General features: G+C 37.5%; 1 protein-coding gene across 2 annotated transcripts; it reads right to left on the reverse strand.

Moving 5' to 3' along the window:
- Positions 1–6,695: 6,695 nt before the first annotated feature.
- LOC143857759 (filament-like protein (DUF869)) lies at positions 6,696–17,224 on the reverse strand. 2 transcript variants are annotated; one of them, XM_077368229.1, is made up of 6 exons: positions 16,977–17,224; positions 15,243–15,359; positions 11,892–12,027; positions 9,049–11,566; positions 8,872–8,932; positions 6,696–7,520 (listed from the first exon to the last, which is right to left on the reverse strand). In XM_077368229.1, the coding sequence occupies exons 2-6, from the start codon at positions 15,339–15,341 to the stop codon at positions 6,984–6,986; spliced, it is 3,351 nt and encodes a 1,116-aa protein (XP_077224344.1). In that variant the 5' UTR covers positions 15,342–15,359; positions 16,977–17,224; the 3' UTR covers positions 6,696–6,983. The 2 variants fall into 2 exon arrangements, with proteins under 2 accessions (XP_077224344.1, XP_077224349.1); XM_077368234.1 differs by lacking the exon at positions 16,977–17,224 and adding an exon at positions 16,937–16,945 and having other exon boundaries at positions 15,243–15,360.
- Between the last annotated feature and the right edge of the window lie 5,916 nt (positions 17,225–23,140).

The raw sequence follows: 23,140 nt of genomic DNA on the forward strand, positions 1-23,140 counted from the left end.
TTTCTAAAAAGCATGGGTGTGAACACCCAAAATTTTGATACCCAAAATACCCCTACTTAAATTTTCGTCCACCCTTAAAAGGAGAGGGCGTTTTTTACTTTTAGAAACCCATTAGGGTTAGAACTCTTAATAGAAAAACTATAAGCACATCCTTTAGGGTTCTGCAGAACATATCTCCAACCCTAATCGTTTTTGCAGCCATATAAGAGAAAAGCGAATTGAAGGAGATGAAGATCGAGGCCAAGAAATTGGAGACGCGAATCAAGGTAAGAAATTAAAACCCCGTTTATAATTTGTATATGTAATTAAAGAAAACTAAAACTAGAAATCGAAGGATTGAAAATAAGACTAAGATATCGGGATGATATACGATAATCTAAGAGATGAGTCTATAGGTCCCTAAGAGATTAAGAACATGTTTAGAACCCTAAGAATTGAGTTTTGAGCTTATGCCCTAAAAGCTTTGATTAATTTTTTGGAAATTAGATCTAAAAATTTTTAGTGTGAAATTGGATTAGATGGATTCCTCTCGTCGATACGAATCTAACAGATCCAATAACGCACGAATCGAAGCTAAAATGAGGAAGATATGACCCGTCGAAGTTTTAGAAAAATCAGGGACGAATCTGGAATTTTCGAAAAAACCCAATCTGTGTAAGCGAGCGTCCAAGGTCCGTTCAGGCGTCCGAGGGAGGAGTCCGAACGTGAAGGAAGTCTGAACCCGAGAGTTGGTTTTTCTGGAAAATCTCAGAGGCATCCGAGGGAGGCGTCTGAACGTAGGAATTTGTAAAAAGTTCAGAAATCCATAACTTATTCGTTTCTTGTCTGTTTTCAACGCTCTTATACTCTACGGACATGCCGGAAACGAGTTCTTTCTGTTAAAAATAGTTTTAAGAAGTTTTAAAAATTTTACAATAATGATAATTCCAAAATAGTCAAAAAGAACCATAGGATTGATATTAATAATGGAACTCATGGGGAATGCTCCTCATATTGACTGTAGGTAACCAATGAGTTCTGTAAAAAAGGAATCGAACTGCAATCGAGGTGAGTAATAAGGGACTATACTGTTGCGTTATCTGAAACCCTTTTTTACAGTATTCTTTTGTTCACATGCTTCACTGTTTGAAAACCAATTCAGATTATTGATTATTGCACCCTATTGAATATTGAAAATTGTGATACCTTACAGATTGAGACTATACACCCATTATGAATCTTTTTGAATCATGTGTTATTGAATACCTAACCTTCTGAATATCGAATTAGTTTTTCTTGAGATGCTAGTTTATTTTCTGGACTCTTAGCCACTGGGGGAATGCATAATACCTTTGGCACTTCGATACCACTGGCCAGTGTAATTACTGTCATATAGTAGACAGATATTGAATCAATAAATATAGCACTATCGATGTCTCAAGAAACTCTGACTTATCGAATTTGACACCCATATCTATACCTGGCATACGGCCGGGCCGGTTTTGACCCGGCCCGTACGGGTCCGGGTCAACGGGCCGAGTCAAAATGACCTGAAAAATTTTACGGGTCACTAAGCTTGGACCCGCACCCGGCCTGTACGGACCGGGTCAACCCGCGGGTCACCCGGATTTTTGACATATTTTTTAAGATTTTTTTTATTTGTATGGGGATTTGCTAGCCACCTTCGCCAAACCATTTATGTTGACTGTTTGAGAAATTTGTCTTATTGTCGCATGGTGCAAACTGCAAAGATTACCAGAAGTACGACTTGTGAAAAAGTGGCTAGCAATAAATAATAATCATGGGTACTAAGTTTTAAATGAGAAATTAGGGAAAAATGGAAGCAAAGTAGAAAAATTACAACAACAAAAAAAACCGAAATAATGTTATAAAATATGACAATTACGGAAAAAAAATATATAGAAAAACCAAAAGTTATGACAATGACGAAAAAAAATACATAGAAAAATTAAAAGTTACGACAATTACAGAAAAAAAAGTGCCAAAATAAAACCTTTTGCACTTCTCTACAGGCACACGCGGGTCCACCAGGCCCGGCCCAGTTTTGAAGGGCCAGGTGGACCCACGGGTCAATTTTAAACGGGTCACTGATTGGTGACCCGAACTCACAATTTACGGGCGGGCCGGGTGGACCCGCGGGTTCGGGTCACTTTTTGCCAGGTCTACCCATATCGAATATTGAAATTGAATAATGCCTTATTTCTGAAATTGATGCCCATTGAACTACCGATTATTGTTACCATTGAATGCCTTACTGTCTTTGGATTTCTTTTGTTTTTGATGCCATATCTATTAGTGTAGCTTTCTTATTATCTCACATGAGCGCGTTTAGCTCACTCTTATCTAACAGTTTTAGATCCTGTGGAGTGATTCTAGCCTGAGGTTGGAGCGGAACGGGAGACTTCTGGATGTTCCAGTTATTCACTTTATTTACATATTTAGTGAGTATCTGCTTTTAGTAGGCATTGGATATATATAGATTTATTTTATTTCAATATTTTAGATGAGAGGAGACTGAATTTGATGTAATAGACTAGACATATGTTAGTTGGATAGTTTATGAATGATTAAGAGTTATGGATTGAGCATGGTTCTGTTTTATCTTTAGCCTTACATGCTTTTGAAGGCAACTTTACTGTTATGTGGTGCTGTTGCACCCCTAAGATTTGTGATTGTAAATTAATATGACGGTGAGTGGCTTGGGGCGTGACAACGGGTATGTTGATAATTCCGCCTAATTTTCATCCTCCATTGGTAATTGTTCCTAACCCATTTGTTCTTTCTTTTTTTTTTCTTTTTTTTCTGTGGACTGTGAGTAGAAGAGAAAAAGCTACAGCTAGAATCTGATATTTTCTACCAGGGTTTTGGCATCTCGAGGGGATTGTTCTCTATTTTCTGACGCTCTGTTCCTTTCCATAGATAGAGATGTGATTAGAAATATTAGAAAACAAATACAAGGAATCCGAGGAGATTTTGTCGTGAGGAATTTTATAATACAAAGAACCAGATGTTAATGGTACGTTAAGATCCTAGAAGATCCGCTCGAGTCCCCCCCATGATTGGGGTGGCCCCACCCACTTCCTTATTTGTGGTTCTCCAATTTTTCTTCCTGTTTTTTTAGAACACTGACTTGATTGATTGACATTCTGCCATTAATCTCTCTCTCTGTCTCTCTTTCTGTCTCTCTCTTGCCGACTATCCAACAAAAACTTTCACAAAATTTTAACCCCCATGATTCTTCTAGGCCACCTTTCATATCTCCTCTTTCCCGTGAATCCCCAAAAAAACAAGATATCAGGTGGATTTTTCTTTTCAGAAATGATAATTCCACCACCCTTTTCAGCATTTTCATCCCTTCTTGTTGTGTCTTTTTATAGAAGGTTTTCTTTGCAAAAGAAGTCTACCACTTTGCTTTATCTGAAAAAAAAAGAAAAAGAAGCAATCTTCTTCTAATTTGACAATTTATAAGGAGCTTGCCCTTTAGCTTTTGGGGAACTCTAATAACCAGAGCTCTTTGTTTAAAAGACAAGATGCGTAAGTGCAAGGGAAATGATATGCACAAACTAGGGGTACAAGTGAAATGATATGCACGTTTGGCCCTGTGAGCCCTAGGGGTGCAAGGGAAATGATATGCACGTTTGGCCCTATGAGCCCTGACCCGCGCTGAGCCCGAACAACGTGATACACATGTGGACGAGGCTGTTGGTAATCTATTATAAAAGTTTATTACATATAACGATATTAGTAAACATTATAATATTTTATTATATATTATAATAATAATTTTTATAATATTTACCATAAAAAATAGATTAGTAATGTTTTTTTATTTATTTTTTCCCTATGGTTTGATGCATGTAAATTGTATTACATATACATGTAGCTAACTTAGCTACACCGACGGCTTAAAATACAATGGGCCCCACATTGTTTGTGTGATGCAAACCATTCATTTGATGGGCCCTCACATAGATAGGGTGTGCCCAAAAAATCAGCTCCATAGGATCATACCAACCCTACGATTTGTGGAGGCAAAAATGGACGTGTAAAAACCTTCACAAATCTGTCCATTTTTGCCTCCACAGTTTGAAGGGTTGAGATCATCCAATGGAACTGATTTTTTGGGCACACCCTATCAATGTGAGGTCCTATCAAATGAATGGTTTGGATCACCCAAATAATATGGGCCCACTGTATTTTAAGCCGTCGGTGTAGCCAAGTTAGCTACACGTATGTGTAGCTTTACTTAACTCTATTAGTAATGTTTTTTCTCCTCGTAGCCTGATTTGGTACCCAATTTTTTTAGAAGGTAAGAAAACAATGCTCTGTTCACTTGCGTTCCCGGAAAAGCAAATTCCTGGAAAACAGCCGCTTTTTTCCTTGACAAGACCTTGACAAGATAGAATTATGGTGTTCTCTTGCTTTCCTGATAAAATAACAAGTCTAGGTGGAAAATGTCAAATAATGACATGGAAATTGCCAAATATGATGTGAAAATGTCTCTTTTCTCACAAGTGTGAGAAACTAAATCCCACTATTCTGGTCGGATTTGCTTAGTAAAAAAAGGTGGGCAAGCAGTTTCTCGGGAAACCTTTTCCTGCACAGTTTCTACGCAAGTGAACAGACGAGGGAAACCTTTTCCTACACAGTTTTCCTAATGCCACGTCAGATTACCGGGAAACCTTTTCTTTTTCTTTCCCGGGAAAACAAGTGAACAGAGCGTTTATAGAAAAAGGATTTCAGGTTGGAGAAGAGATGCACGTTTTTCCTAGGGTGCCTTTAACAAAAAAGCCACCAAATGTTCTCTGACTCGTATGGTAAATCAGAGTTTTTATATGGTGTCCGCACCTACATGCACGAATTTTTAAAACATAGAGAGGGACCGCTTCTTATGATGATACAGACCATTGATTTGTATGGCTCATGCATGTACATTTAAAAAAACAAATAACAACTTGAACCAAAATTTATTCAATTTTTATGTAGATGGACCTTCAATTTAGGATGATACAAATCCAACTTAAGCTTTATCATATCATTTACTTCAGAAATGTTTTTCTTACAATCCAAACAGTAGGGATGCAACTTGGGCGACGGGTTCAACCCAGGAAAAAGTCGGGTTGGGTTGAGTTGAGTTCGGGTTCGGGTTTGGGTTGGGGGCTTGGGCAACCCAACCCGAGTGAACTCGACTTTTTTAATAATTTTTAAAATTTTTTAAGCTAAAAATCTCAGGTTGGGTCGGGTTCGGGTCGGCAAAAAGGGTTCCTCGGGTTAGGTTGGGTCGGGTTGACCAAATGGTTGCTCGGGTCGGGTTCGAGTTGGCCTCAACCCGACCCGAGTTGCACCCCTACCAAACAGGGTCTAAATCAATATAAATTCCCTCAAAATTTGATTTTTTTTTCTTCACTCTTCATTTTTTTATTTTTAAGAAGATAATCTCGATTGATGAACGAAAACGACCATAATCCAAGACACACTTACTATATGTGATCGGTGATCGTGACCTTTGATCGTTGGGCCATCGTAGGGTGACCCAATGAGTCTAGGTTTGATGCAGAACGAGGATCTAATTTACATCTTTAGATCTTTTTCTTCGTGCTTGATCAAAGGTCTAGAATCATCCAATGAGGATTGGTGGGATCAAAGGCAATAGGTAGGACTTGTGATGGGCAACAACATTCATGGACTCAATTTGCCATTGAGTCCATATCATAAGTCGCCTTTAAACATATTTTCTATTTTTATTTTGAATATTTCGCTCTTTTATATTTCCGTCCTGTTGGGATGAATTTAGAAATCATCCTCTCTTATTGCACCTTAAGAAGTGAGAGAATATGGGAGAGGGGAGGAGGACCATGGTTTTAAATTTCGACCAAAATCCGAAATTTCGAATTTCGGTGGAGACCGAAACCAAAATTTCCCAAAATTCCATTTTGCGCCATTTACCAAATTTCGGACTGAAATTTTGGAATTTCGGTCGAAAATTCGGTCCGGAATTTCGAACCAAATTACGAAATTTCGGATTTCGCCGAAATTTCGGTTTTCGGTGGGGTCCGAAACAGTTACCGAAACTGAAATTTTAAACTATGCTATAGACTATAGAGTGCCTTAAATCTCACACCCCCAAGCTTTAAAAAAATAAATTTGAAGAAAATAATATTTATTAAAAAAATCATTGGCACTTCCAAGAATGAGCGAAAAAAGATATAACCATATTCAAAAGCAAACCATGATTTTCACTATGTTATTAAGGTGTCTGAACATATTAACATGCTAATATAAAGTGCCTTAAATCTCACACCCCCAACCCTAGATTTTTTTTTTTTTTTGAAGAAAATAATATTTATTAAAATATACAAAGGATTACTAGTGCACTTAGTGGGTGCAAAAGATAGAGATTCCCCATTTGGCAAGACTATCAGCCAAATCATTTGCACTTGTATGAATGAGGGAAAAAGATATAACCCTATTCAAAAGCTAACCATGATTTTCACCATGTTATTAAGGTGTTTGTACTTATTAATTCAGCCACCCATAGTTCAAACAATAGCCTTATCAGCTAAATTTGGGAACCTTTAAGTGTCAAAACTAGATGGTTTTTTTTTCTTTGAACTTGTGTTTACCATGTAACAAAAGATAAGTTTTTCATCTTTTCAATACCAAAATCTTAGTATAGTATTGGAAAGCAAAACCCATCACAAATTTTCAAGTTCTACTCCATGCAAATAGAAACATACAGCCTATTATAATAGACTTTCAAGTGTCTTTTGCCCAATATATACAGGAAGAAAACATACAAAAACCATTGGGGGAGAAATCTCAATCCATCCAAACCATAGGGGAAATATACAACAAAGTCTCTCAGCATTCTTTCTTTCCCCCTTGAACCAGTAAATTATTTTAGAAACCAACCCCAACCTTCATTATTTCATCAACACTTCCATGCACACAACTATCAAACACCAAACTCATAATGAAATTTCTCACCGTGTTCTCCTGCTGCCTTCCCTCTTCTTTCTCATTAGTAGCTTCCTCAGTAAACCGCCCCCGCCTTGTCTCTTAGGCACAATAGCAAGAGATCCTGCACCAGGTTCCCCTCTGTGTTTGGTTTCATTCAAACCATAAAACCTTCTGGGGGACTTCATTGGGGATGCCCTAAAACTTCTTGTTGCCGGGTCATTGGTTTTGTGGTTGATGGAGAGTTTTCGACCATACAACAGACCGGCATTTGAGTTGTCTGTTTTTTCTGGGTTTCCTGTGCATATTATTTCTTTTGTCTTTGGGGACTTGAACTCCTCTTCGACTTTTCCATCATCCTCGGCTAGCATTTGGTCGAGTAAGGAGGTGCGGTGGTTGGTCTGAGCTGGGGGAAAGGCAGGGGTAGGCTCAGGGGGAGCGATCATTTTGTCAAGAAGAGCTGCATCCCTGGGTGAAGCCAAGGCTTTTAACTGTTTCCCGAGATTTAGGATGGTTTCTTGGCACTCTGCGAGCTTTTCGGTAGCTGCTGAGATCTCCCAATCCTTCAAAACACAGTAACTTATGCAATCATAATTTGAACACACACAACATTAGAGTCCCAACAAGGCAAAACAGATTGGTGTAAGAGATGAAAAGAAACCAACATTCTTATCTGTGATCCTATTAATATCATCTTCAATTTTTTTTCTTAAACACAAACCATTAGATGTGGTACAATAAGATCACAAATGGTGTATGGTTAACAGATGAAGACAATAACAAATAAATTGATCTTCAGGCACATGGAAACAACAGTTACAACTTACAGTTATGGAGAAAGTAACAGATTTTCATCCTATATAAAAAAGTAGTATTTCCTTAAGAAGAACCCCTTTTGCTTCTAAGTCCTCAAATTCAGGACATGATGGCATATCAATTTCTTGGCATATCAATTTCTTGAACTTTTGTCAAAATATCAGTCAGCTTTAGGTAGCGGGTGGACAGAAGTCCCATTTACCCAGGTCTTCGAAGATTCGTATAGGAAACATGGATACATATTCTTTTTTTGTCCATTGTCAAGAGAAATCCTTAATATCTACTATAAGTTGTTCTATTTACTGTGTTGCCTTTCAATTAACAATTTCAAGTACTTCATAAACTTTTCAATATTGTCAATGCTCAAAAAATATATATTATAAATCAATTTTTTTTTATGGGTATATTATAGAATCATTAACAATCCAACCATGCAGTTTATAAATATTTGGTTGAATGCTTGCAAGCATATACTTTTTTTATTTTGAAAATTGACAATTTATTAATCTTCAAATAAATAGGACAGGACAAGTTGTCCCTTCCCAATTACAAGGACTGGATCAAAGATCCAGGATAAACCCAAAGCATGTAAGAGTTACAAAGAGGATACAACCAACATTTCATCCCTGAGGACATAGAAAGACATGAAAACAATTCATCTGTCTAAGCTTCACTTGTTAAAAATGACATAGAAAGACATGAAGCTCCAAAATTCCTCAAAGCATTTGTAGTCGTGCATGCAGTCATAACAGTAACTACCTAGTACTAGTAGTAATTAGCATCAAGAGACTATAGATCCATTGGGAGACTACTTTCAGAAGTTCATAACTTCTTGATCTAAATTTCAAAGAAATACCTATGACAACAAAATAGAAGCGATCAAGTAGCAGTGTGATAACAAGCATGCCCAATGCCTTCCAAGATATTCTTAACAGACACTCATCCGCAAGGACCTCAACCATAATTTGTTAGCATAATTTGTTAGCTATCCGGTTAAATATTCCAAATCCAGTTTATGTTCATAAAAGAAGTGATGAGTAGTAGAGAAGATAAGGATTTGGTTGTGTAGCTGCTATTCAATTGTAACACGTGACTTACAGCCCTGAGTTGCTTTTCCTCATGATCAATACTGTAATTGGAAATTTCTTTACTTGCTGCACTGTAAATCACACAAACAATTTAGCAATATTAGATTCGTCATTGATGATTGAAAATAAATATGTTTATCCAGGAAATATTAAAAGAAAATCGAAAGACAGAAGTTCAACTCGCCACCTTTCCAACTGGAGCTGTAGTTCAAGACATGCTGCCTCTAACTCCTCACAGCAGTTATTTTTGTCTTCAAGCTCCACTTCCAGAGACAACACCTTTTGGCGGGCCTCACTTAGTTCAACTCGGGAAACACTAAGCTGGATATCAAGGTCTTCATTAAGTAATTTGTGGTTTTCAATTTGACCCTCAATCAAACCATTTGCGTCTTTTAACAATGCTAGTTCCACTTGTAAACTAGCAATACATTGTTCTGTTTCTTGAAGTTGAATCAACAAGGTCTCCTTCTTATTAGTGGTAGACCGAAGCTTCTCTTCCAGAACTTTCTTTCCAAACTCCATATTCATGATCTCATCTTTCAATCTCATATTTTCTTCTGTCAATCTAAGCACTTCTTTTTTCTCCTTTTGGGCCAAAACATTTTGGCCATTTGAAGTGGCCGGGGGGTAAGATGAAGCCTCATTTGTCCTTCTATATTCTTCAGGCGAATAAATTTTTTCAGTTTCTGAACGCGGACTATTCACCCCAACTTCATGTTCGCTTTCACTATGTGATTCATCCCAACCCAAATGCTTTTTGATTGTATCTTTCATGCTGGAAACATCTTGCAGGGAAAAGCAGTGGTTCATAATCCAGTCCAAAGTTGAAGTCACTTCGACAGCAAATTTTTCAAGATCAACCTTACCCTGCAACACATCATTACAAATGTGGACAAAATGCTGTACAACACCACCAAGTTCAGTTTTTTTCCATTGAAAAACACGCACTGTGTAGCCCGTAAGAGTTTCGGAGTTCTTATGTAATGTAGAACTTGCATCTTTGTCCACCAAGAACTTTTCATTATTGTAGTCTGTCAAAGATGGCTGATTGATCCCTTCAATAAGTTCAATTATTTTACTAATCGATTTATTTAAATTCGAGCACAAGTTCTGATTACTTATTTCAGACAACGAAGTGTTCATACCACATGTTCTATCAGATGAATCTACTGTTGGAGATGTAATTGGAGATTTCCAAGAGATGTAGCCACTAATGTACGGGGGCTTTGAAATGCTAGAATCGCTTGAGATTTTACTCACATCAACGAATTCATCACAACCGGGATGATTCATACTCATCAAAGCGATCCGAACCTCCTCAAGAATATCATCATGGCTTCTTTGGGTTGCATGACATTGCTCCAAGATCACCCTCAAAATATCCTGAAGCCAGCTGTGAAACTTCTCAATTGATTGACCTTTTGAAATGATTTCCTGATTTGACTCGCTAAAACCCAAGTGACTGTCTTTTACTAGGACTAGTTCCTTACCTGTTGCTTCCGATGGATAAACTCTGGAATCAGATTCCATAGGGACCATACATCTGTTATTTTCATCTGTAGAACTATGAGATCTTCCAAATGGACTGTCCAAGGAAACTATTGCCAACTTTTCCATCTCAACAAAGTCATCCATCAGACTTAGATCCGAAACTCCAAGAGATTTACATGATGACCCCTTCTGATTCCCATTCCTGAAATGCTCTAGTTCCAAAATTAAAGCCGAAGCCCAGGATTCAGAACAGCTAACATCATCCCCATTGCCACCATCTTTTGATATTGAAGCAAGTTCTAGGCTACTCTGACCTTTTGATAATTCTCTAAACTGTGCCTCAACTTGTGATAGTTTGGAAGATGTACGTTCACACGTGATTCGTGAATATTCAAGTTCATTGTTTTTCTTAGCTAATGTTTCCTTGAGGATTTTGTTTTCTTCTTCCATTCCACATAATCGCTCAATTAGAAAATTGATCCTCTTAGTGGAGGTCTCTTGAAAATTTTCCACCAAATTATCCTTCACCATCAGACCTCCCATTGTAGGATTCATTTTTTTTCTCCTCATATCAGTTGCATCCCTTCCTAGGGTTTCAACCTCACTTTTCATTTTTGCCAAGGCAGCGGGACCAGGCAATCGCTTCCGAACTAGGAGACGCAATCTCTGACATTCATTTTCAAGCTTCACAATCTTTTTCACGCTCTCCATGTGTTGCTTTTGTGATGCATCATCTGATCTACGGTTAAATTCCCTCTCTTCATTTCGAATCTCAAGCTCCTTCCCAAGAATGCGAACCTCATATTTCAGAGATGCATTATCCTTTTGAGTGGTATCCAGTCTTTCCATTAATGCATTGAAATCTGCTTCCACCTGGCCCTTGCGCTCACTTAAATCTTCAATCAATTTCTCTTTGACCCGAAGAAGCTCACTCAGATGACTATTGTCAAAGACCAAATTAGAAATCCGTGCGCTTGTTTCTGATAACTTCCCTTCTAAATCTATCCGTGATTTATTAAATTCTTTTGATGTCTTCATAACGGCGTCATGAATTCTCTGTTCTTGCTCTTCCCGAACAAAACGTAGCTGCTGCATACATTCCTTTAAAGCTGCATCCAAGTGAACTATCCTTTCTTCTGCGGCCACTCTTTGTCGTAAAGCATCATCTAGTTCCTTCTTGAAAGACTCTGCTTCCGCTTCGGCCTTCTCCCAGCCTAAAAAAAGTAATCTGTTAGTAAGGCCCTGTTCGTTTGAGATTATGACAAGCGATTGTTAGCCCCCAATCTGATTATTGGACTCTAAATTACATTAATTTTGAGTCCATTAATCGTTTTGACGGCTCACAATCGCCTGCCACAATCTTAAACGAACAGGGCCTATATGATAATTCCAGGGAAATAGAATATTGACGTGATCAGATAAATACCAAATCGGACACAAGTTATAATAATATACACTTCTGAAGATAATTGACATCTATACAAACAAGAGATTCATATTACAAATGATTCAGGGATGAAAGAAAATAAAATTAATAACCTGCAATGGCTTCTTCCGCCACCTTTGCATGTTTTGTCACTAGCTCATCTTTGCCATTACACTCAGTGAGGGCTGTAGACAACTTTTCATTGAGATCTCTCACAGACTGGTCTAGTGCTTTGTCCACCACATATGTCTGCATTCAATCAAATAAGACAGTCATAGTTATGTTTCATATAAGGATGATCAATTGTGCACTATTTTATCCCCAGAGAAATTAAGTTTTCATATTGAAAAGCATTTAGTAACTTATTTTGAAGCTTAGCTACAGGAGATAAAGATAGGAAGTCGATAAATGATGTTTCTAAAGATCTCAACTCAACTCAATTCAACTAAGCCTTTGTCCCAAACTAGTTGGGGTCGGGTAATGAATCCTTTAGAAAATTTTCATGAAGAAGGTGAATGGATCTACCCGGCTCAAATTGACTAAGTCTAATCCTGACACTAGTTGGGTTCGTCTACATGGATCATTTTCTTCCATTCTATCATATCCAATGTCATGTTCTCTGTTATGTTCCCACTCCTCAGGTCTTTCCTCACTGTTTCTACCCAAGTTGTTTTCGGTCTGCCCTACCTCTTTTTACTCCATCAACTTGGCACGAGTCACGTCTTCTCACTGGAGCATCCAAAGGCCTACGTTGGATATACCTATGAGAAAGAATTGAAGTAACCACGTCCTTGGTGAGATTTATATGCTGACGTTCTCTCCTTTACTCCTCTTAGTTACAACAAAGTTTGCTTAGAAGTCCCCTTGTATTGACCTGGGCGATATTGTTGGTACTTGGAAATAACATATAAATCACACCACTTAGTATGGTGCATACATATGTTTCGAGAAGATGTGCCTATTATTAGTGTTTGTATTGTAACTACTAAACTTTAGTTACGTATATAAGTGACTGATTAGGGATTTTTTTATTTTAACCCGAAATTTATCTAGGAACCCGGGCCAGCACCTTATTTTATTTTATTTATTGATATTGATATTGATAAAAGCGTACAAAGAGGGGCATACAACCTTACCTCTAGATCCACAAAACTAATACAAAAAAATCTACCTGGTACAAATACTTTGAATGCCCAAGGAGTCACAGAACTACATGAGGGGGGCATGCCACTTTATCTCATGAAATAAATAAAAAACCAATAAATAGCCAAAAATCTTACTTGCTACGAATGCTAGGGATTTCCAAGAAATTACATCTCACAACGCATTTAGCCAATGTAGGAAGATCTCTCTAATGCCAAAAAAGAACATTATTTTCTTACACTTACAAGCTTAGTTAGAAAGGTGATCTGCAACCTGGTTACCCTCATTGAACTACTCTTTCAATGTAGGCTTCAAATCAAGGATAAGAGACTGAAGATCCTGCCAATAGTATTTAATTGATCAAGAAGGATCCTTGTTAGAAACGATCATGTCAACTAAGACCTTGCTGACTATTTCAAACCCGATGACTAGTTGGGCCCTCTCTCTCTCTCTCTCTCTCTCTCTCTCTCTCTCTCTCTCTCTCTCTCTCTCACACACACACACACACACACACACACACACACACACGCGCGCGCGCGCGCGCACTCAGACATCAGATTATGAAATTTTTAATATGGTATTAGAGCTAAGGTGATCAATGATTCAAGAAGAGATCAACATCTCGATCAAAGGAGATACTTCCCTTTTTCTTCTTCAAAATCCTAATCCTTTTCTTCCATCTTTCGAAACCCTAGCCTTCCACTTTCTTCTAAAACCCTAACCCAATCCTTCTCTATTCCTTGGCATATTATTTGCTGTTGGGAATAGATTGAACTTTTAATGCAGCAAGTGAATTGTTATGTGCTTATGTTGTGGGTAGTTTTAATGTCGTAGTTATGTAGATAATGGTATGTAGTTTAGGGTGGTGGGGTTAGTTATTTGTGATGTGTCTTGTTAGTGGGTGAGTGTGCTTGTGATGTGGCATCCTCTCTTGCTTGTAGTTATGTAGTAGTAATTCAATGAAATGAAGGAAGAGAAGAATTTTACAGCAGCAAAGGAAACTTTGTTTTGGAGAGTCATGGCTCCTCTCGAATTGAGCCGTTAGGAGGTCCGGTTGCCTCGAATCAACCCCTTTTCCTGTCTATTTCTCTCTTTTCAAATCAACCCCTTTCCCTGTCTATTTCTCTCTTTTCAAATCAACCCCTTTCCCTGTCTATTTCTCTCTTTTTCTTATTTATTTGTGTTACGGCCGATTAGGCACGTAACATAATGTTGTCGTCGCTCAACAATATAAACATGGTAATCAAGCTGTGGACTCTTTAGCCAATTTCGCAATGTTTAAAGAAGGAAAACAAAGTCTTTACATCTTGGGTTGATGTACCTGGAGAGACTAGTAGAGGAGGAGTCGGATGTGATCCTATGGAGATTAGTAATTATAGTGGCAATTTATAGTTTGGCTTTTTTTTTTCTTTTTTGGGTTTGAGGCCAGGCAGCATGTCCTCCTCCTGTATGTTTCTCTTATTAATAAAATTTCAGGTGTCATCCTGGGTTCCTAGATAAATTTCAGGATAAAAAAAATCCAGTATTCCATGAGAGAAGCAAACACAGACGCAGATTGCAACTATGTAATGGAAAAGGTAACAAAAGGAGAGGTATCCAAGACATACATCAGAGCATAGTTTCAGTTAGGAAAAATGCTCACAAAGCCTATTAGGCTTAATCCATTGGTTATTCCAAGTAACAAGCTCGGCTAGCCAGACATTTATCTATGCACCAGCTTGAGCGGGGCATTGTTGAGGATTATTGCTGTTGCTAAAGCATTTTTGTCATTACTACCTGCTTCTATTACCTTTGATTAGTCAGCTAATCGTGAGTATTGCGGTAAACATCAAGAAGATAAATAAAAGCATGATGAAATAGACTATCAGCTTTGTTGTTGTCCTTTCTATATCTCATTTTAACAGTCCTTTATGCTTCATTTGAAGGGTATTTATTGAATTGAGTAGCAATTTCATAAACATATGTAAAGCTGCATTAATGAATAAGCAATATGTGGGCAGAGAAACAACTAATTCTCTTTCAGTCTTTCCCCTTTAATTTCACTTCTATCTTCCTCTTGATAACTTTCAAATACCATTATGGAGGGCATAAATAATTAAATGTATCTTATGTTACAATTTGAAAAGATTATTTAATCAGAATTTGTAACATCACCTATAGCAAAAAACAAAAAAATAACCAATTATTAGAGCAATTAATTACAATTTGAAAGGATTATTTAGTCAGAATTTGTAACATACCTATAGCAAAAAACAAAAAAATAAACAATTATTAGAGCAATTAATACACAAACTAGACAAAATTAGAGGAGCTATAGTTACCTCTTCTTCACTGCCCTTCGATGTGTGATTGACATTCTCGGATACAGTAATCGTCTTTTCTGACGACTTTTTCCTCCAAAGCCATGACTTGTGATCCATGCTTTCTATTAGCTTTTGCTATCAACAAATGGAAAAAAAATTAGGAAAATTGTACACATCTGCTACTAATTTGGTTAGATGGACCTTCTTAGGAATTTTACTTCTGAAGGACTTTCTTTAGAAAGTTTATCGAGTCATTAACAACCAAATAATGATAGCTGAGAACATAGAAGAAAGAGGTAAATCTTTATTAAAGGTTTTTTAATATTTCAGATAGAGTATAGTAAAATATAAATGATACACCCAGAAAAAGGGAAAAACAAAGAAGTTCGATGATAATTGGGTTAGCTTGCGTTTTACACTTTTATTCGGAAAACTTCAGAACAGAAGTGTTCATCACATTGAAGATCTACAAGGTATTAATATAAACACTAAAGTCTTCTTGATCCAAAAAAACTCATATATACTAATCAAAATATCTTATCATAATTAAACAAGGGAGAGAACACAGAGAAAAACATAGGACAATTCTGATGTTAGCCATTTGAATATGATCATTTAGGTTGTTTGAGACAAATTAAGCCTGAAATGAGAGGAAAGTCGACATGCATGACAAGAGTATGGCAGAGAGACCATAGAACATGTATTGGTTACATAGAACCATGAAGGAAACTAATTTCTAGATATCTAGAAGCAAGTATTAATTTCTTCTTTTTTTTCTTTTTTTCTTCTTCTTTTTTACTTTTTTTTAGGGAGGGGGAACAGAAACCAAATTCTAGACCACATTGAAACCAAATTCTCATGACAAATCAATGCAAAGCAAAGTAGGTCATGGTCCAGACTCCAGAGACCTTAAAATGTGACAGAGGAATGAACATTCTCATTCATTCCAACATAACAGAAAAAACCTAAATGAACAACAGATACAAGCAAAGAAGCAGATCAACTACGTGAAAACAAACTAACAACACTTAGATAAAGCAAGATATCGACAATTCAATTAGTTATATACTTCGTCTTTCCAAATTAATAAAAGATTCTTCATAAAGATATTACATTTGAAAAAAAAAAAAAAATCTTGCATTTTCTTATAGTGCAACACTAGAAAAATTAAAAATCTAAACTACGGATACAATCAAAGAAGCAGATCAAATATGCGAAACAGTGCTACACGTTGAGACAGGAAAACAAACTAAAAATGTGTAGATAAAGCAAGATATAGACAAATCAATTAGATATATGCTTAGTTTTGTCAAGAGATTCTTCAGTAAGATATTTCATTTGAAAAAATTTCTTGCATTTTCATATAATCCAGCCCTAGAAAAATCTAAATGAAGAACAGATACAATCAAATAAGCAGATCAAATATGTGAAACAATTCAATTAGATATAAACTTCATTTTTCCAAATTAACTACAGATTATTCATCAGGAAATTATTTTTTTTTTTTAAATCTTGCATTTTTGTTTACTGAACAACGAAATCACGCCACATCGAGACAGGAAAAGAATCTAAAATCAGGTATACTTGATTTTACTAAATTAACAAGAGATTTTTCATCAGTACATTTAATTTGAAAAATAAAAAATAAAAAATCTCTTGCACTTTCTTATAGATTCTAGAGATCTGAGCTAGAAGAAGAAGAAGAAGAAGATTGGCGCACATTAGCAGTGGCTTAGTGATTAGAGCACTCACCTGGCGCACATTAGCACTGGCCTCTTTAAGTGTTGAGAAAGAATCAACAGAGAGCAGAGAAAAGAGACTCAAATGCAGAGTAAGAGAAGAGAAGAGATGGAAAGAAAGAGGTATAAAGAGGTTAAAAAAGAGAGAGAGAGAGAGTGAAATAAAGACGAAGAAGACGTTAAATTGTAAAGAAGTAGGGATAGAAAAAGAAAAGGTAGTCAAATGGAAGAGTAGAAAGGAACAAGACAGAGAACTTCTGATACAACAAAAGCTAGAGAGAGAGAGAGAGAGTAAGTGTCGGCTGGAATCTGGCACGGAGGGGGGGGGGGGGGGGGGCGTGCGGTGAGATTTGGAGGTTATTAAATGAGAGATGGAGATTGTTAATTGGAATATTGGGAATGAAAAAGAATGGTGTGGTGATAAATTCGCACCCTTGTAGGATAATTTGTACCCCTCTAACGTGAAAAAAGTGTGAGTTATGGGTGCAACTCGGGTCAGGTTGGGTCGGGTTGAGGCCAACCCTATAAGGTTCAACCTGACCCGACCCGAGAAACCCTTTTTTCCAACCTGAACCCGACCCGACCCAACCCGAGATTTTTAGCTTAAAAGATTCAAAAAAATTATTAAAAAAGTTGGGTTCACTCGGGTCGGGTTGCCCAAGCCCTCAACCGGAACCCGACCCGAACTCAATCTGGGTTGAGAAAACCAATCCTGAACCCTAACAGAACTCAACCCAACCCGACTAGAGCCCGCCCAAGTTGCACCCCCGGTGCACGAGTTATCCTATAGAGGGTGCGAGTTATACTGCAGGGGGTGCCAATTTATCATGAAGAAAAAGTGGAAAAAGAGCTGGCAGCAAGCTACCTTTCATGTTATTATAAATTTGTATATTTGTAATGGAGTTTATTAACTCCCCCACCTCCTATTTAATAGGGACGCCCCCTTTTCAATGGTTATCGTGTTATACACCTAACGACATTTGCACGATATGTGGGTGATGAAGGCCATTGATTTGGTGGATCCCCATGAGGGGTCTTATATGCTTCTGGTTGATCAATAAGAAAATCCTACACTTTAGTAAGGGTGTCAGTGGATCTGATTCGGGTCGGATCCATCTATGTTTGGATCACAATCCGTTCACGTCCCTTATTGGGCGGATCTTATTCAAAGTGCTCTTTGGCTCCTACTATTAGTGTTTGGGTTCATTTTGAAGCCAAGTGTCCTAGGTCCTAACTATGTCATACATACTTAGAATTTTAACATATCTAATTCGGATCGTGTCATGATCCATTCAGATCCATTTATTGGGCGGGATCTTATTCAAAGTGCTCTTCGGATCCTAGGTATTAATTTTTAACATATCTAATTCAGATATGATCCATCTATGTTTGGGTCACAATCCGTTCAGATCCCTTAAAATTCGCCATGGCTTAAGATTAGGCGGAGAACCGAGAAGAAAGAAAGAAACGAGAGAAATAGAGAACACCTTGAAACTTCGTTCGTTCGAAAGGATAAAAAATAGTTTTGGTTGAGGATTTGAATTCATATGATGAAAATACCTTTCATAAGTACTCTTTCATTACTTTAATGAGCATTGCTATGAAAATGGAAATCCGTTTTGTGAAAAAAAAAGAAAAAAAGGGCTTCAACTAAGTCCACTAAAAGACAAAGGATGGGAGCTCGAATCCTCGTAAAGCAATAAATGCATCTTGAAAAGGGTCAAATCAACGGTCATGTCACTCCCATTTTTATTTTCCACACGGGATCCAATTTTCAAAGTGTTTTTCTTTACTTTAATTACGAAGATAGTTTCGCATTGTCCTAATCAAATCTAAGACGCTTCGTGTCTAGGTCATATCTTAGGATATGAATCCGAACCGGGTCCAATGAATAATTTACTATCCAAACAGGATACCCAATCCAGGAGTTTATTCAAGATAAAATTAGGGAAGTGATATATCCACCCCTTTTGATCACCAGGAACATCCCTTGTGTTACAGGGGATGTTCCTGGTGATCAAAAGGGGCGGATATATCATTTCCCTAAAATCATCCGATTATGGTATAGCCAATACCATAAAACAACTTGTCCAAGGATTTCTAGGCCAGTTGAGTAGTATGTGGGGACCACTTTTGTGGTTTTGAATGATTATTTCTCCTAACAATACCCCAGATGTGATAACTTTAGCAACTGATTGCGCCATCTTACTACCACTTAATACTAGAACAATTTATTTAGTGGTAGGTACAAGAAAAAAAATCCTATCCATGCAATGTTGTTAGGATTTTATTTTATTTTTTCCTAACAATCACCATTGGGTCCCACGTGTCTCACATATACATGATCACATCCGTTGATTGGATGATCCTAGCCTCTTGATTATGAAGATTTTACTTAGCGTCCCACAAGAGAATCTAAACCATTGATTTTTATCTACCTTAATCTAATGTGGCATCTATTTTTCATGAGACCCAAATCATGTTAGCTCTTTGATTATTAAGATGTTAATTATGGTTTCACCAAGAGAAGCTAAACCATTGATTTTTCCCATACCTTCATCTTATGGATGGGATGTCTCTTCGCATGAAAGTAGGACTAGGCAATGAGCCGGATTGTGGTTACCGATCAGATCAACGGACCCGATCATATCCACATAGCACATTTGGAACAAAAAAAAGTGGTTCCTATTTCATTATCAAAATTAAACCAGTTAATGGTTTATTAGGTTGGAAAGAGAATAGATTATGACATGTTTTTGGCTGTTAGCAACTAATCTGATTAGCGTAACTTTGGTTTCTTTCGTGCCTAACTTTGTTTTGTATATTCCCAAACAACTAATAAAGAAGCTCTCCACACTTTCTCCTTTTTTACTTTTCTTAGGAGTTGCCCTAATCTTAATCATTTGGTAATTTGCATAATCATTAGTTTGACCGTCCCACAAATAAAAGCGATAGTGGGAAATGAACAAACCCTTAGAAACCATTTTCTAAGTTACACCAAGGGAATCCAATTTTCATCTAATTGGGATTACCTTTTGCTAGCAACAAAATATGGGTTTCGTTTTATGTCCCAAACTGATTATCGGACTCGAAATTAAATGCAATTATACAATAATCAGGTCGCAATCAGTTCTCAAAATCCAAAACAAATAGGGCCTTAATTTTGAGTCCAATAATCTATTTTGGACTCAAAACCAGTTCTCAAAATCCAAAACAAAACGGGACTTAAGGCTCTGTTCACTTCTTTTCCCCGACAAGACCTCGACAAGACAGAATTTCTGTGTTAACTTCTTTTCCAGGGAAAAATATTATCAGATGTTGAATTTCTTATTTAAAAGCTGAAAATGACGTGGAAATTGTATTTTTCCATGTTACTCGAGATTTGGTTTCCGATTAAATATATCGGAAAGAGGCTTTCCAAGGAAAACAAAACCTTTTCCTTGACAGTTTTCCTGGATTCCTTTTCCTTCTGCCATGTCACTTGGAAAGTCCTTTCCGGGGAATAAAAGTGAACATGGCCTAAATTAAAAGGGATACATTTAATGGAAACAACATTGTCACTTGCCTGTATTGAAAATGACACTCCAACATTAAACACGTCTTTAGTGGTTGGTGACAGCTTTCTAGACATTGTAACAAAGTTTTAGCAGCTAATTATTCATTTATAAACTAAAAGAGCAATTCAAATATTAAATTGTGCTTGTGCATTAAATATTAGCACCATAAGTAGGATTGGGCTCCACAAGTTAGGTGATCCAAACCGTTCATCTATTAGACATTCCAATGGATGACATGAAAAAGAGTTTTGCACTGGTAAAGCATGTCACTCCAATTTGTAGACATTTTAATACAATTGTGGCTGCTCTTCCTAAAAATGGCAACTCAGGGTTTATTTTATACTTGGATAGGGTTGTTATCCATCTTTCTCTCTCTAACCCAGAGGAGAGAGAAAGACACATGGGGAGTCGATTTAAGATATATGGGGTTGATTTATCACTCTCCTTTAATAAGATAAAATTATCCTAATCGTCGAGCCTTTGCTTGAGACTGGTTCAATTGGTCAAGGCTTTGTTCTTCAACCCAGCTTACCTAACAAAAAAAGAGATAAATACCCTCGTGAATAATACCCTTGTGAATAGACTGGTCCAATTGGTCAGGGCTCTGTTTGGTTGCTTGTTTTGGGGGGATTGTAGGAGTTTCAAATGCATAAGATCTCCCCAAAGCATGTTTGGTTGTCATTTACACATTTGACCACTAGACAACTTCTAGACAATATTATTGGTTTTTATCCTAGGTGGCGCCTCGTGGTGGAGATGTTCCCCCCGATAATCTTCTCCCCTTTTTTCACCAAAAAGGAAAATTTTGTTGGGGGAATTAGGAGAAATTCTTGTCTTATTCTTTTTCTCTCTTTCTCTCTCTCTTACTTTTCTCTCTCTTACACCTATATTTTGATAATGACACCCTACATCTTCCGCTAATTTCCTCGCGCAACCAAACACTACTCGCAAATCTCCCTCCTAATATTCTCCCCATCTTTCATTCTCTTCCATTCTTGTCTAATTCTCTTTGACTTATTTTTCTCCTATTCTCTCAGCCATCCACAAGCAACCAAATGCTATGACGGGCATTTTCAAATGCTGGTGCCTATGAGCCTACCATTTGGACCTTGGATGATACATCAGATTTTTTGTCTATATCCCAGTGAAAAAGACGGTTGGGTTATGGCCTATCTATGACGAGGACCAATAAATGAATGGTTTGCCCAAGGGAAATGATACATTGGCCCCGTTTTCTTACTCGGGACTGCCCTTCTAGTGTAAAAGAGGAGTCATAAATACACTATAGAGGGCTGTACCAAGTAACAAAAGGGGGGGAATATATCACTTCCCTTTGTCCTATTAAAAAAATGGTCCCTCTTGGACATGTCCTTACATAATTCCATAGGAGTGATATAATGCCCTTTTCTAATGGAAAGATACAGGTGAGCTATGTTGTGTGCTATTTTTAAGTTAGAATACAGAGAGGCCGTGTGACAAATGTTTATGGGAAAATACTATCTTGTCGATCTCCAAAATGTCAACAGAGAAGCCCACGATTGAGGGCTTTATTTTTGTTGGTTTATGATGGAAAGCCACCGGCGGGTATCCATGAATAAATTGTTCGAAAGCAAAGTTAAAGTGACTGTTGCTGTTAGACTCTTTCATAACAATCACTTTTAGGGCCCACAAATGTTATGTGGACGTGATCGAATACGTTGATCTCACCGACGGCCATAAGTCTTAACTTTAGATCTAATGATCCGGCCCTTGATCCATCGCCCCTTATTTTAGGGTTCCATCAAGAAAAGATAAACCATATTGAACCTGAGCTTTTATATGGTGTAGGCCTGTATGGTCCATTATTTTTCAAAAAGTACTATACGGCTTACACCATAGGATGATCCAAACTGTCCATTTGATGGGCTACAACGTAAATAAGTTGTGCGCAGAAAATCATGTCAATCATATGATCCTGGCCCTCTAATCTATAGAAGTTTCCATAACATGCAGTTCCTCTATAGATCGGAGTGCTAGGATCATCATATGGACATTATTTTTTGGGCACAATCTATTTATGTTGTAGCCTATCAAAGAAGGATTTGGATCATCTTATGGTGTACGCCGTACATTACTTTTTGAAAGATACTAGACTACACGGGCTTACACTATAAAATCTCCCGAATCCTAACCCTAAAAATGTGTGTGTATGTGTGTGCGTGTGTATGTGTGTACATATCATCAATAAGATTCTAGACTTCCAAGAATCGAAACTTTGGCTTCTCCAAGCAGAACATTCGGCGAGGCCTTACATATCGAAGGACTAGGATCATCCGATCAAGGTGGGTCCAACTACAATGGGTAGGATTTGTATTCTTAGGCTGGGTCAATAAAAGTCAATTGTTTAGCTTCTATTTGCAAGACCCTAAATGAGGCTTTAAGGATCAGGGATCTAGGCTCATCACATCGGCATTTAGTCGGACTTGTAGGCCCGATCAGATCACATGGATGTGGCACAACGGGCCCAAGGAAGTGACTGTTAGGAACTAGCCTAACAGGCATTATGCCCGTCTCCTCGTATAAAAAATGAATGGAAGTGGGGCCCATGGCTGCCAAGGGGGTGGGAGACAGTTGGGGACCA

This window comes from Tasmannia lanceolata, unplaced genomic scaffold (genome assembly GCF_043159265.1).
Source record: "Tasmannia lanceolata isolate RefF3 unplaced genomic scaffold, GAP_Taslan_0.1 ptg000003l, whole genome shotgun sequence".
NCBI classification, from domain to species: domain Eukaryota; kingdom Viridiplantae; phylum Streptophyta; class Magnoliopsida; order Canellales; family Winteraceae; genus Tasmannia; species Tasmannia lanceolata.